The 16618-nt window shown below is 38.9% G+C and overlaps 1 protein-coding gene across 1 annotated transcript in view; it reads right to left on the reverse strand.

Moving 5' to 3' along the window:
* The window catches only part of CDH2 (cadherin 2), a 214401-nt gene that overhangs the window by 181088 nt on the left and 16695 nt on the right, over window positions 1-16618 (reverse strand). Inside the window, exon 2 of the mRNA XM_079109462.1 lies at window positions 5027-5138. Within this exon, the coding sequence (XP_078965588.1) occupies window positions 5027-5138 (112 nt within the window). The remainder of the gene's footprint in view (window positions 1-5026; window positions 5139-16618) is intronic.

Here is a 16618-nt window from a genome sequence, read left to right on the forward strand (position 1 = left end):
ACCACGTGGGTACCTGCTTGCCAGAGTTTCTAAGTATGGTAGATGTAGAACCATGAATAGCTCTCTTTAACACATGTTTCCTGGTTGCAAGTTTTTGAGGGAGCAAACCTCAGCTCCTCCAAGTTTCTGAAGGCTAGGAACAACTGCAAAAGGACCTTAAAAAAAAAAAGGACCACCCAAATTGGCCTCTTAGTTTCAGCACAGCATTAAGGAAGCTAGATCCAAAACACATCTAAGTGAATAGGAAAATGTCCAAGTATTAAATAAGGTCTAAGTGATCATAATAAAAATAAGGATGAAAGTCCTTGGTTGTTTTACTGAATTTATTGTATAGACAACTGTTCTTAAAGCAACAACAACAAAAATCCTTTTGCATATGATAAGGTTTTTAAAATGTCAACCCCTGAGAATATGTATATACCTGGCTTCATTCCTTTGTTCCTTCTTAAGACTTTATCATCAATATCCAAGAGAACAATCTCTGTATTTAGTGCCATTTCCCACCATCAATTGGAAATCAGTGAAGTGCAGGGGCCTGCCTGGCTTTATGATCAAGATGTTTATAAAACCTACCTTTCAAATATTTTAAAATATTTATACAGTCAATAACCACAAAGACTTATCAAAATAAAAAAAAACATAACTCCAAAACCATGGCTCCATGAAGATTCATACAAGCTCCTTTCCCAATTCAGTAATATAGGACATATAAAAATTCTCACGTTATTAAGAAATGGAGCAGCTGTACGGTCGTATTACCCTACTGAAGTAATAAAAACTGTTTCAGTACTGTTATCTGAAGATGCTGTGCTGCAGCTCCCATGTTAATGCAGTCTAGCCTCAATCAGTAAGCAAACTAATCTAAATCAAATTCCATCTAGTTGAAAATAATCATCATGTGCTGCCCAGAGGTGGTGAGTATGAATGGATGACTGAAAATATTCATGGTAATTGCCAGTTGCTATTTATGCTGACCTGATTTGGAGGAGTTTACTTAGTATCTAAGCATGCAGACCACCCATGCTAAACACACAGGAGCATCACTCAACTAGCACACTCAAAGCAGCCCAGGATCTTCTCTGCAATGTCAAAGTGAGGCAGTTATTTCACAGTGTCAGATACACTGCTGGTGACAGAATGAAAATTTATGATTGTAGTTATTTTATTTACAAGTAGCATGCTACCACATCTAGCTCAATGGAGTGTAAGTTAAATATTAAGGACTAAGCATTCACTTCCAAAGCCCTAGATTTTTCTACATACAAGCAGGGAGGCACAAAATACTAACAGTGAAAACAACTGAATTTTTTTTTTTTTTAATTATAGGAGATGTTCTTTACTTGGTAGTCCCCAATTCCCAAATATATGTGGCAACACACCAGTCATAATATTAAATGGGGAAGAAGGCCAGTTCTTTCCACAAGACACTTAGGGTTTTAGGCTAATTCCCATCAGCCTTCACCTTCTCTGTGTTATAGACCATAATGGTTTTTGATCATCACCATCATAAAAACTAGAGTAGGTATCAGGAAACCTGAGTTCTAATTCCAGGTCTGTAGCTAACAATCTAAGGAGCTATATAATCATGGGGAAAGCCTATAATCTCTCTGAGCTCTAATTTGCTTGTCTGTAAAATGAGGGGGTTGGCAATAAATGCTTTAAAAACAGAATAGAAAAGTGCAAGGCAAAAATGACTACCTAAGCACAAGAGAATGGATCCCAACTTATAAAGGCAAACACATAGATGCCATACGACAAAAGGAAGGCTTCCCTCCAAAAGAGAAAGAGCGAAATGAGAAACCATTACAACATCACATGGTGATGAGGATGCTGAGAAAGAACTGACATACTTTTAGTCCTATGAACATTCCTACAAAATTAAAAAAAAAAAAACTGTCAACCGTCAACCTCTACATTCCCTTTGACCTAGCAACTCTACTTTTGAACACAAATTCCCAAAGAAAATATCCCTAAAGAAAAATCAAAGTTCTCTAAAAAGAATCTCCATAGCAGCACTGAGGGGAAAATTGGAAACAACCTGTATGTTCAAAAATAGAGACACAGTGAAGCAAAATCTGGTTTTTCTAACAAAATAGAACAAGTCCCTCTATGGCCATTTTTTTTTTTTAAATGCTGGACTGTCTTCAAACAGCAGAAGTATTCATGGGATATAACAGGAGACGTAAAGGTGGGTCATAAAACGCATTCACTGTCTTTATGATTCCACAAAAAGCATACTGGTGAAAACCAGAGGAGAACCTACGGGGATACAACGAGTTCTTCCGATTTGTTATTTCTGTAAAATTCATCACAACAGCAAAAAATTCAAACAGCACCAGGTAAGATGAATGCTCCATGAACTACTGTTCAGTTTGCACTTTTCACGCTTCTTCTAGGTCGTTTTCTAACATGACTAACATCACCTGTACCTTCACCTGAAGTTTCGCATTTCCCAAGCACTTTCACAAGGATTGTTACTTGACTGAAAAATGATCAGAATTCATGCCAACTACACATCAGAATAATAAACTTTTGCACAATGTCTAGGGCACCAGATGTATCCTATGAAACCATATCATAGAGATGGGTGAGCCTTTGTCCTCTTTGGCCCAAATGTCATTAAGGGGAAATTAAAGGAAACAGCAAGAGTCATGTTTTTTTAAAATGCAATAGAAATATTCAAGGTAAAAATGACTCTAAAGTCGACTTTATTAGGGCTGACTATGCCATGAAGCAAATGCCTTGGAAAACTGTAATGTACAATTACTTCTTTCCTTAAACACTATAGGTCACTAACCCCATGACGAAAGTGATCACCGTGGCTGACTTGGCAATATCCCTTCCTGCTGTAGAGTGCACACGTGTGACTGGATTTATTGCACCATACAGAATTCATAGATAAAATTATGGAATGGTATTCGGCTTTGGGAACAGAGATGGCTTTGGATTATCATCCCTCTGAAAACTCCAAAAGAATATAAAACTTTAATAAAACCTAGAATCATTTTTAATTCACAATTCTCCTAAAGAAGCATTAACTGGTGAGAACACTCTTGGAAAGAGAAATGTTGATGTTCCATACAGCCGAAGTAAATTTTCTTCTGTTCAAAGTTATTTTTTTCTACTAATCAATATTTTTAAATAGAATGTTTTAAGCTTGAAGACACTAGCATCTTCTAACATCTTCTGAGAATGACTAAAAAAAGTAATGGTGTGTCATGTGGAAATGCTACCATACAATCATGCACATGTCTTTCAGTGATGGCTAGGGCTCAAGTCAAAAGTATTTTTAATCCATCACATTTACAACTTTGGTAAAACTCTTAAGTTTCTAGGTTATACGAAACAGATACTGGCAAGAAGCTATGCCCAATTTCTTCTGTCACAAGCATCATCTAAAACTTAGAAAATAAGCTATCATGTTCAAAACTAGCCCAAAGTCAAAGTTAATCTAAGTCAATGGTTTCTAGTGACAGACCATGTGTTTATTTGTAATCAACAAATGATAAGCTTTTAGAAAAAGGAATTACCCATTTTAAAATGAATTCCAAACGTATACTGCAAAAATGCAACAAATTCCACTGAAATTTTTTTTATCTGCCTGAATTATTCCATGGAATCATATCAATATTTTTGCAATTCAAACCATGTTTACACATCATATAGGTTCTAGGAGGCCTCCTTATAATTTACAGATTTAAAGAAAATGACAAGCAGGCAGAACCTCAAGATTCACATTAAGTTAAACAAACTTTACACACTGTGATTTGAATTAAACCACCATCATGTCGATCGTTACCCACGAGATAAGATAGCACTTCTGTGTTTAGACAGACTAACTCAAACATTCACTCATTAAAATACCATGTAATGAGGCAGTGACAGGAGGTGGCCTTCAAGAAAATTAAAAACCAACTTCAAAGAGATCACATAGGTGTGAGCCCATCGTGATTTAAACAGAAATTAAAATAAAATGTAAGTTGCACCAAAGAACTTCAGTGGTTAAGAGGCCATTTGCATTGCAAAGTCCTCTGTCTACTGCATTCTTCAGAATTGTACCACTAAGATTTGTCAGTGCTATGGAGACACTTCAATTAAGGCTATGTGGTAGAGCTCTGTGTAAATTAATTAGTTGAGGTTACACAGACTTTCTAAATACAGCTTTCTAAAACAGTCTCAGAGATATGCAAGATTTGAAAGGAATTAAAATTTAAATACAACTGACTAATCAATTCTTCTTGCTTTCACATTTCAATGACATTTGGTGTAATGATAAATAAGTCCATTAAAATACTACAAAGCAAAATTTTATCTACTTTCAATCGGAGTTAAAGAAAAGGACTTTCAATTTTACTTTTGATACTCAAGTTTTATTTCAGATTTTATCTAGACTTGTTGGCAAGAGTTTCCATATGATAACTATAATGAACTTGATCCATATTTACACGGAAAATGAGTCTATATTTGAAATTCACATATGCTGCAACTAAATTAGCTATCTAGTAATTTCTATAAACAATGTCATAACAAAAATACAGATTTCATACTCCTGCATGAGACATTACTTATTAAATTTGTTTATTATAATTCAGTTGAATAATAAAATTTGACATGTTTTATTTAAGATAATATAATAATTTCCTTTCTTTAATTCAAAATACTAAGAAGATGTTTGCTGTAAATAATTTTGAAAGCTATTAGAACCAGATGTCTGATAAATATTACTCTTCAAAATAAGCAAAATGCATACAGAAAAAATTTTAAAATGGTTGCATAATGGATCTTACTGTAAATTGAAAAAGGAAGAAGTCTGAAATGTTCAAGCTACCAGGAGTCTTCTAATTATGTACATAAGAGATACATGAGCTCTTCTGTAATCCTAAAATAAAGTCCCTACAGTCTCATTATAGTGATTGTGAAAAATTCATACTTGTTATACAGTGGAGATGATTCAGACATTTTTAATGGCTAATTTGTTTCAAGAGCATGGACACTGTATGTACAAATATATCTTTCGAGATAGTACCATTGAGAAGAGGCTGTCCTTCATGCACATCCTTCGATAAGACGGCACTGTAAACATCTTCAGGAAATCCAGTCTTGCATAATGCGATTTCACCAGAAGCCTCTACAGACGCCTGCAACACAAGAAAGGAAAAAAAAAAAAAAATGTGTGCAATGATTGCTACCTCCTTCAACTGAGAAACATTCCACTTGGCATTCAGTCTCATTTTTTCAACTATCTTGTACAAACAGCCCCTTTGTTTCTGAAGGGTTACAATTAGAATGTAGAGGGCAAAGGGTTAATCTTTTTGATAACTGGAGTAGAAGAAACAAATCCCACTTGTCTAGTCCAGTAAAATCTAAATAATACACATTCCAGGTTCTTCTAAGGACCGACCATTTCCATTAAAATGGCCATTGTGACTGAAGAACTAGCAAGTGGGCGTGGAGTTGGGGGAGGGCCAAACCGGCTGGGGGCCCCCCCATATTCCTCACTACTAACTGAAATTCTCTTGAAAAAATGTGTGCATTCAAGAATATGTTTTTATATCCTCATTTAATTCTCAATGAAGTTTGTTTCCACATGCCCCCTTCACTAAAGAACAAAATAATAATAGACTTACTACAGGATATAGGGTATTATATACCAAGTCAAACCAAACAATCAAAAGTTTATGTTTCTCTAATTTGAAGGACAGGGCTCTATTGAACAATGTCTATTATAAATAAAGAGCAGTACACTGGCCTTTCTTCTTCACACTTGAAATTAGAAAGTCACCAAGAATCTCCTGCCACCACACACAATCTCTCTGCACTTAAAACTCAGTCACACCAAGTGCTATAGTACTAATCCTCCAAGTCACTACTTCTGGCCCTACTGACAGCAGCACAAGACAATTAGCTTCAGCAGAACTCCAGAATCATTTACATTAATACAGGAAGCACTTCCCTGCGCTGATGAAGATCCAACAGAAGAAGAGTGCAATGGAGGCCCTCCTCAGGAGTCATTTCAGTGGCCTCTAAGGCAGCACTAGAAATAGTGCAGAGAATCAGAAATTGAGAAAAAGAAAAAGAAAAGGGAAGCCCAGAAACAGAGATAACTCAAAACAGGTGTGTGGATGAAGCTATGCAGTACAGCTTCATAATTCAAGGAACACTTGGATTATACAGGTGAAATTTTGCAAATTTGTCACAAAAATTCAGACCATTTTCATAATTAAGTCGTTCTCAAATCCGAGAAAATAAAGAAAATCAATTTAAACTTTATTAAATATCATACAGTGGTGGCAGTGACATACTAGTTCAGATCCATCAAATTCGTGGACAGTTATGTGCAAGAACAGATTATAAAGTCAAGGATACAGAGGAACCAATTCCCATACACAGGGGTGAACAGAAACCGGTATGGTCACCTTTGGTACAATTTAGCAAATTTCAGTGAAGATGAATGTGGGTGTATCCTACACGGTAGGGAAACTCTCTCATGAGTGTTCTAGGAGACATATGCAGGAATGTTCAATGAAGCATGATTGTAACAACAGGAACTGGAGTATACCTAAATGTCCATCACCAGGAGAGTGGGCTAATAATACATTTCCACAAAGCCAAAAATATGGAATATCCAGAAACATCAGAATTGAAGAATTGGGGCTACGTTTATCCACAGGGCTACCTCTCAAAAACAAAGCAAATCTAAACCAACAAGAAAGTTCCTTTAAAATTTCCGTGTAAGACTGAAAGAGAAATTTAATTATAAATCAACCTAGGGATGACTATTATTTTTAGTAAGTGCAAAAGCCTATTTCTGTGACATTCCAAATTCAAACTGAAGACAAAGCACACAACTCAGGAATCTTGCCAAAAAGTAAAAAAAAGTATGATTAATGATTCCTTTTATATAAAAATTAAACACAAAAGATAATACAGCGTTATGGACACATACACATGTAGAAAGAACATAAATACACATAAGACAGTGATAGTACCTACCTTGGGGAAGGGAAAAATAGGAAAAAATCAGAAGGATTATACAAATGGCTTTAAATTCATCTGTACTAATTCATTTCTTTCAAAAACAATCTGAAGCAAACAAGGAAAAGTGTGAAGGTCTGCATAGGCACAGGGATATAAATTACATTACTCCATACATGTGCTGTAAGTTCTCTATATTTCATAATGAAAAAGAAAGTATTAGGAAATACCAAGGAATAAGAAATGAGGCTTCCCATGCCATCAACTTTGGGACATGAGAAAGCACTATGACACTGGTCACCTGCAAATACCCAGGCACTTATGCCAGTCTGGCACAGAGCAGGCACTCAATAAGGGAAAGCCTTTGCACTCAGCTAACGAATGCAAATCCAAAAAAGGGCACTCCTCAGTTCTGCCATATTAAATTCACAAATGTGCCCTTAGACTGTGTCCCTCTGCCATGTTAGGGGTCTGCCTCTTCTCCTACAGCAGCAGATTCCCAAAGGGTGAGGCTGTGGCTGGGCCTAACCTAAGGAGATAGCTGACAGCAGAGCTGGGCAGGGCAGCAGGCCAGAAGCAAACAATGGCAGGGGAGCTGCAAAGAGGGGTCACATTTCAACCTGAGCATGGGGTTGGGACAGCATGCTGCTTTACAAGGAAGCACTGAGAGCAATGAAATGCAAAGACTAGAGGAAGACCTGCAGTTTCCCTTCAACTGCACAACTGGCATCTAGCTTCCCAGTGGATCTGCCCTAAGGTAAGGAATCAGCAGCAAGGGGACCCTGATCCAAATCCACAGGAAGCGGATTTCCAGGTCACGCAGTACCATCAGGAATAAGGTGGATGTTCACTTCTGATACTCAATATACCCTTAATTGTTACCTATCTTCTCTGGGTTCATTTTCCTCACAATACAAAAGGGTACCTACCTGCCTTGGTTGATCATGAGAACTTCCACAACAACAAATCTTAGAATACATCTCTAACAAATCTACTCCCAATAAATTCCCGTGGTCCCCCGGTATTACTTTGAGATTTTGATAATCATTTTATGTAGTCAAAGACCTTTCTTAATTCTTCTTCCCCCAAACAAAAACGGATCCACAAATCAGCATGCTATTGTTAATCTATAACATGTTTTCAGTCTCCACTGAATCATTAAAACATTTATTTCTCCCTGCTAATTTATTATTAGTATCTCCTCTTAGTTTCTCAGTTCAAAATAACAAAACTAACATGTTCAACAAACAGGAAGAAGTCAAATAAATAAAACCGTAAAACTGGAGATAACGAAGGCTTGCTTTATGTCAACCACTGTGCTAGTAAATCCATATCTCATTTAATTCCCCCAGCCTGGGGCCGGGGATGGTACTAGGACTGAGATTGGTGAGGAATCACAGAGCTGGTAAGCAGAATCTGCCCGGGAATGTTAAATCCACTCTAGAAACTTCTAATAATAATTGGCTTTTGGAACACAGAAAGTTCTCCAGGCAAACCCATAGCAAAAGTTCAAACACTCTACAATAGTGGTTCCCAACCAGGAGTGATTCTAACCCAGGGAACATCTGGCAATGTCTAAACCCATTCTCGGCTATTACGCTTTTGGAGTAGGTACTACTGGCTTCTAGTGGGTAACCAAGAATGCTGCCAACCTTTATACCATAACCAAAGACAAGATCCACAGCAAATAAGAAACCAACCCAAAATATCAATACAGCCAAGGTTAAGAAATACTGTGACCTAAGGAAAAGGAGTATCCACTTTATCCTTAAACCACTCGCACAGGTGAGAAGCTCACTATTTCTTCAAATAGTTCATTAAATTCTTGCTGGGACATCTTCCTTTCTCAAAAGCCAAAACTCAGCCCCTGTGGTTTACTCCAACTGATCACTGTGAAGGCCCAGGATGCAACTCCAGGAATTGAAAAAAGAAGAAATCTCTCCCCTCGGCAAGTTTACAGTAGATACAAAGAAGAGGTTGTGAATAACACACATTTTCCTACATTTGAAAAGCTGGTCAGTCAGCTTTTTCTGTAAACATAATAAATAGTATCTACTATTTTTTATGAAGCTGTGAATATTGTAGGTTTCACAGGCCATGGGACTCCCTGTTTAAAGTACCCAGCTTTGCTACTGAAACACAAAAGTAGCCTTAGACAACCAGCAAACACACGAGCACGGCTAAGATCCTTCCAACAAAACTTTATTTATGAGTTAAGTGAACGTGAATTTCATTTAATTGCCAAGTGTTGAAAATATTATTTTCCTTCTGATTTTAAGAAGCATTTGAACATTTAAAAATGTGAAAATACCTAGTGGCTCAGGAGGCTGAGGCAGAAGAATCATGAGTTCAAAGCCAGCCTCAATAAAAACGAGGTGCTAAGCAACTCAGTGAGACCCTGTCTCTAAATAAAATACAAAATAGGGTTGGGGATGTGGCTCAGTGTTGGAGTGCCCCTGAGTTCAATGCCTGATACCCACGCCCCCACAGAAAAGGGAAAATCATTCTTGACCATACCATAACAGGGAGCAGGACTAGAGAGGTTACAGATGCTTGGAATAGTGTAAGTTTTACACAACATTGCAATCTTACTTAATTTTCACAAGAGTCCCCTAAGGAGGGAAAAATTATCAGCATTTTACAAATGAGTGAATAGGTTCTCACACACAGCAAAATACCTGAGACCTCAGATCCAAGGAGAGAAAGAGGAAGGACTCTTTAAGTGTGTAGTTTTTTCAAGTACAACAAATAATTATGATTTTTCTCCAGAAACATATACTGAATGTCCATGATACTGGAAACAGAACAAGACACACCCCCTGCCCTTACAGAGATCAGGCTGAATGATGCAGAGGTTATGAGGTGAGCCCGGGAGAGAGGGTCAGGGCACCCCAAGTAGAGCCCGGGAGTAGCAAGGCAGAGGGCAGGGGGTTGGGGAGGGACGGTGGTGGCAGGAAAGCCATCCCAGGCACTCACTGCTTCAGTTAAAATGAGGCAGCAAGAAACAGGATCGTGCCCGGGGAATTACAATGAGTTCAGTGTCACAGGAGTCCAAGAAGCAAGGCAGGAAGTCAAGAGTTGAGGCTGGAGAGTTTGAAGGGGTTAGATCATAGATGACTGAGGGCTTGGGGTTATTCCACTGGTTAGGGGAAGAGAAAAAAAGAACCAGGAAAGTACAGGCAGACTGTATTTGAGAGAGAATTCTCTGAATGCTTTGTGGGAAATGGGGTGGGTGACAAGTGACAGCCAAGAGACAGCTTAGGACACAGACTTAAGTCAGGGCAGGGGCTGCAGGGATGAAGAAGGGGCAGATTTTTATCAATATGCAGACAATGAAAATCAGCAGGGCTTAGTGAGAGCAGTGAGTTGGCGGGGGGAGCAAGGGAGGGAGGAAATGATGTCCTCCCCCCTCTTTCCAGCCGAGTGACTGTGAACATGAGTGCCACAAACCAGAAAAGATAATCGCAAAATTATAATGCCAGGAACAAAGTGCTAAAGAAGCAGAAAGAATGGGATGATAAATCTGCCCATGGAAATCAAAGAAGACTCCATAGCTAAAGTGACATTTAGGCCCCGACTTTAGAGATGATTAAAAATTTGCCAGGAGAAAGAAGAGGAAGTTGAAAAGAGCATCCCAGGCAAAAGGTACAGCAGAACAAAGCCCCTGCTGATTTATGTGGCGCTTGTCCTCCACCAGAACACTGCTGACCTATCACCAGGCAACTGGGAAGTCACAGCTTCCTTCTCTAGAACCTTCTGCTGCTGATGTAGGGTCTCTAGGAATGATGGTTTTCATTTAACCCTCTCATATTTGTTCTCAATAATTAATTCTAGCCGACTTTAGTTCTTCCTCCCAGTTTTCTGCAGTGAGAAACTCTAATGAGACACCCCAGTGTCTTCAGAAAGCTGCGACTCAATGCTGAAGACGGGCATACCACATGCCAGACTTGGTACTTCCGACAGTCTTGGAGCTCTATGCCGAGCTCCTGAGGAGGGGCAGTGGAGTGTCTGGAGCATGGACTTCTAATCCAATTGCCTGACTCTGCATCCCAGCCCATCAGTACTGTCCGTGAGTCTTCAGAAAAGCCACAGTTCCCCCATCTGTACGAAAGTAATAAAGATAGCACCTACTTATAGGGCAGCTGCAGGATTACATGAGTTAACATGTGTAAAGTTCTCAGGACAGTGGCTGGTGCCAGGTCATCCGATGTGTCAGCTATTAGTCACAGTGGTACCGACTGTACCATTAGAACACCAGGGATCAGCTCGTGCTATGAATGTCACACAGCCCAACACTTCCCAGGCTTGCTCAGCCTAGCCCGCCACTGGGGATGTTTGTTTAAGATACAGATTCTTGGAACCCAAGACTTACTACCACTGGATCTCAAGGAATGTGATACAGAAGCCTGCACATTTAACAAGGGTCTATGTGCATTTGATGGCACACACCCAGGGCCCCCATCTCCACCTCCAGAAATCTTTCTGAACTCCAGAAACAGCACACTAACATTTTGGCCCCAGTCTTCAAGTCTAATAACTTAGCAATCACAAAATGGAATAAAGAAACAATTACTTGGTGGGTGCAGTGGCACATGCCTGTAATCCGGCAACTAGAGAGGCTGAGGCAGGAGGATTGTAAGTTCAAGGCCAGCCTCAGCAATTTAGCGAAACTCTATCACAAGATAAAAAACAAAAAGGGCTGGGTATGTGATTCAGTGGTTAAGCATCCCTAGATTTACTCCCCAGGACCCATTCTGTCGATTTCTGTTGTTTGAAAACGATGCTTTTTTGATTTGTGGTTTTGTTTTTAACAGGGACATCACCTCATCATGGCTCATCCTTAAAATGAGTCTCCTCTTCTGCACGACTGCTCAAAGATGACAGGCGGTGGGCAAGTCCTCGCGGACTACCAGGGCGGAATTCCTGCTGGTCAGAGGATCTGAACTCATTTAGTGCCGCTCCCTGCTCTTACACAATCAGCTCACCTATCTTGAGTTTCAATTTCCTCTTACAAGTATTTGCTCTACTCTTCCCAGGCTGAAGATCGACCTCCTTGTCTAAAAAGGCTGGAGTGTAATAGGAGTTGAGGAGTTCTGCTTGCCTGTTAGTATTCTGAACTTGGCGGTGACATGGTTTCTTGTTCTTGTTAAATTTTTTCCACTCCCTGGATACTGTGAGCTTTAAAGCCCCGAGACCACGACTTCTTTAGGTTCCTATTATCGTTATTCTTTTTTATACTCCTCCATGGTCACTGGATCTTGCTTTCCAATTTCCTTCAAATCACTCCTAAATCTAACTTCTTAAATATTCCACGTGGAGCCCGCAATGGTCTGAGTCTTCAGTCAGCTCGCCTCTCCACTTTCTTCTTGATCAAGATCATTTTTAACTATTGGTTAAAAAATTTCAGCCCGCACTGAAGAGAATCATTACCTTTTCTTTCTAGTTAGTATAATGGCCTAACTAAAGTCTAAACTATGTTATTCCAACTGTTCCTCATGAGTTTTCCCACAAAACATTCTTCTCTTTCTTTTTCCCTATCAGATATTCTACAGCCATAATCTAACAACAATTAGATTACGATGCAGTAGATGATCAAATGCAGGTGACAAAGGTGAAGCCTCATTACAATGTGTTTGCTGTCCTTCCTCTTAGTCAAAAAGAAAGGCAGTTCTATGTGCACAGAATTAAGACTGAGAGGTATGTGGCAAATCTGCTTAGGGTTAAATTAGCCCCCAGCCCTGTATGGCCTTGACAAGCTATACCACCTTATCTATGCTCGGCTTCTTCCTCTACAAAAAGAATAGCAATAAATAATAATTAAAAGTGCAAACTTTGCACAAAGCCCTGAGTTCAGTCCCCAACACCACCAAAAAAAAAAAAAAAAAAAAAAAAAAAAAGCGAAGGCTTTGTAGAATTATGGTAAAGAGTATAAAGGGCTTAAAAATAATTCCTGATTCACTGCAAGACAAGGGATAGTTATTATCATGTTTTTGGTAGTGTTTTTGTTGTGGAGACTTTCATCTCTTTGCTTTGTAAGTACCTGAGAAATATTTTAGAAGGAAAAAATAGGGGGGCCGGGAGTGTACGTAGCTCAGTGGTAGAGCATATGCTTAGCATGAGGAAGCCCCGGGTCAATCCCTAGTGCCCAAAACAAAGCAAAACAAAAAGTAGGAAGATTATAAAGAAATTAAGTTCACAGAAAAATAAAAAATTAGTTCACAAACCTGAAGAAGAGACACACAAGTGGAATTCCTTTGATAATAAGTGATTTGTGGGTTAAGAGGGAGGGAGCAAGTGTATGGCAGAACCTTTACTCTGCAGGGGTGTCTTCCAGATGATGTAGGTAAATGTAAACAATTAATGAAGACACTGTGAAAGTGGTTGGTTGGGTGCATGGTAACAGAATAATGGAACTTTCCAAGACTGATTCTGCATGACTAATTTTTTATTTTTTAATCCAATTTATCATCATACAATTGCATTTGCCAAATTTTCTACATTTCACAGGATTCCATCCATGATGTTGGAGGCTGTGTTAAGAAGATTATTCAAGAGCTACTGTCACTCTTTAAAGATATCCTCTGTGTCAGTAAAGCCATTGATGACACTTTGAATTTCATATCCCTGAAAACACGCTTAAAATGTGCAGCTTAACCCTGAACGACTTCAATATTTTTGTTTTGTTATGTATGATTCTGGAGGGAGAGTACAGAATTTTGCACAGTTTCTTTGACTCTGTGCCTTCCTGATGCACCCTCAACAAGTTTAGGTGCAAAGAAATACCTACCCAAGGCCCACCTAGTGACTTCCTACTTTGCTCCAACTGTATTACTAGGATGTGTACATAAATATCTCAAATATTCACTTTTTATTTTCCTGGTTATCATTTCTTTTAATCAAGTAGGGACAAAGAGACTAGTCAAATAATAGCATTGATGCTGGCACAGGAACCTGATAATCCTGCAGAAACTGAACTCTCAGCCAGTAGACAACACTCCAACACCGTAATGGACAGATGTCTGAGTCCAACATACAGAATGTGATTTAGACTGGAGCCTACTAAGACTTATAACTATATGCAAATATACATTAAATGCTGGTCAGGTAGATCTGTGCAATGTCAAGCCTACTCTGTCTAGGTGAAAGGAGGCTCCCTAGGCCTCCAGACTTCATGGAAGGGCCTCAAAAGACAGGAGCTTAACATTAAGTATAGTGGAAGGTTAATGGATTGGGTAGCAACAATGCACCTACAAGATTCACCTGGCTTCAATGAAAGTTTGACACAATCATTAGATAGTGGTGCAGACAGCTGTGCTATTAAACTGCCATTAAAAGTTCCAGAAGTGCCTAAGGCAATTCCAGAAGAGATGGTCAATCCCCACTTAGATGGATTCTGTCCTATCAACTAATTACACTCACCAGAGAATGCAACATGCTTATATGTAATATTGTAAATATCATCAAAAAGTACTTGGCATTAGACTGCACTTACGATCAACCTGGGAATCCCTTCAACCAAATACAATGAATATCAATAAGTGCCAATATTCACTGAGTGTTTATCATGGCATGAAGTGAACTACAATGCTTTCCATGCATGATTACCTTAAATAAAGCCCCATAGCAAGCCCATGAGGTGAGTACTATGAGTAGTGCCATTTCTCAGGCAAGGAGACAAAGAGGAAATTCCGCTCAGTCATTTAGGTAGTCAAGTTAGGGATGGTATTCAACCCACCACCAAATAACTTTGAGTATCACCTTTAACCACTGCATAGCCACCAAAAAAAAAAAAAAAAAAAAAAGTCACTGGGAAGCATCCATGGACAATGAACATAATACCTAAATGGCTGAGGGCTAGACATCATCCTTTGTGAATTGAGACCAAGTGAAATATCTGCCTTCTTCCATGATTACTTGTTTGCCAGAATGTGATTCTGACATACACTATGTGATATCATATAACACAGGATATATGACAATAAAATACTTTCAATGTTCTGTTTACAATGGAAAGAACCAAAGTGAAAAAGTGATTTGATCAAATCTTCTAAAACAGCTTCACTTTTAAGTAATCCAACAAATCCCAAGTATCCTACCCCAAAATTTCTCTAAAAGTACATTTGGAAAATTATGAGTAAGTATCTGTCATGGCTAGTGTATTAATTTCCAGTGGCGATACTGATGAGGGAATAATTACAGTCCGTTATACACTCTCTGTACACTTTCTGTGCTCTGGAGTTTCTCATATTCATGTAATTAGGCCTGATTCACGAAACCTGGAGCCTCGTTTCACTTTTTAAAAACAGTTGCAGATGTTTATAGTCCCCATAACTCTGATTTAATTTCAATAGCTAGCCATAGTGATGATTTACTTAATTCTGAGTCCTTGATAAGATAAACACAACACAATTATAACATTATTCTTATGAGAAAATATCTTTTATGGCACAGCTTCCAAAAATGCACTGCAGTGAAAGGAGGGCAGTGTCAGTAACTCTGGAGTTCAAAGCCGTTCCTTAACTTGCTCCAGAAGCAACATCCTGTCTAGAGGAGTTCTAATAGATCAAGCCATAAAGAAACAGATGCACATGCCCTGCATGCTAACTGAGGGTCTGCCAGGCTGAGTTTCACTTCCAGTTTCAACTCGATGGCCAAGGGCAGTATTTTCCATCCATGGATTTTGTGAGTGACTTAAGTTTGGCATTTCTGAGTGACAGTTCTCAAAATATGGGTATGTTCCTCCAGGAGTCCCCAAGACCCTTCCAGGGGATCCACAAAGGCTGACCTACTTTCATAATATCATAATATCACTTTCCTTTTCCACTCTCATAAGGATAAAGTAGTAGCCTTTCTAAAGGCTTCGTGACATGTGTACCTTAACACAGTAAATGCAGAAGCAGGTAAGACAAAAAACTTAACATTTAGCCAGACGATAAATAAGCTGAAAAAATGTAGAAGCACAACGTTACTACTCTTCTTCCTGATTTTATATTTCTCTTTTGAACAGTGTAGTCGTTTTTCATAAAAATTAGTATTTACATTACACAGGGAATGGGTTTAATATTTCTAAATGAATTATAAGTATCATAATTTTCTCAGTTTAATTTCTCTATAGTTAACACTGATAGATATTACCCACATTATAAAAGTTCACTGAGAATTAAATAATTTTTAAGAGTATTAAAGAGTCTTAGATTAAACAGTTTGTGAACTCTTGCTCTAGAGAACACAGGGATGGGCTGAATTTGCCTGAAGGCTGCATCAGAAAGAACAATCTGGACAGCTGGTGCCCAACCTGTCCCCTATACCTCCCACTTGGGAGTCACAGGCCCTCAGAAAGCAAGTGTGGTGATCTCATTTTCCATGCTGGGAGTTCAGTTTGCAGATCCCCTGCCGTGTTTGCCAGGAGAAGAATATCTGGAATTCTGGGATTCAGTTTCAGCAAGGAGATCTGCCCACAGGGAAGTACCCACACCCTCCAGCTTTGCACTTGTCCAAACCATGGTGGTATCTTCCTGTCCCGTCTGCTAACTCTTCTGGCTTACTTTTCACTTGGTTCAAAACTCAGGCAGGGAGGAGAGGTCCTATTCATTGGGCCCCTTCTAAGACTCCAGTATTTGGTTAACTATCTGTGGACCATGAG

Source organism: Sciurus vulgaris, assembly GCF_902686455.1.
Source record: "Sciurus vulgaris genome assembly, chromosome: 13".
Classification (NCBI taxonomy): domain Eukaryota; kingdom Metazoa; phylum Chordata; class Mammalia; order Rodentia; family Sciuridae; genus Sciurus; species Sciurus vulgaris.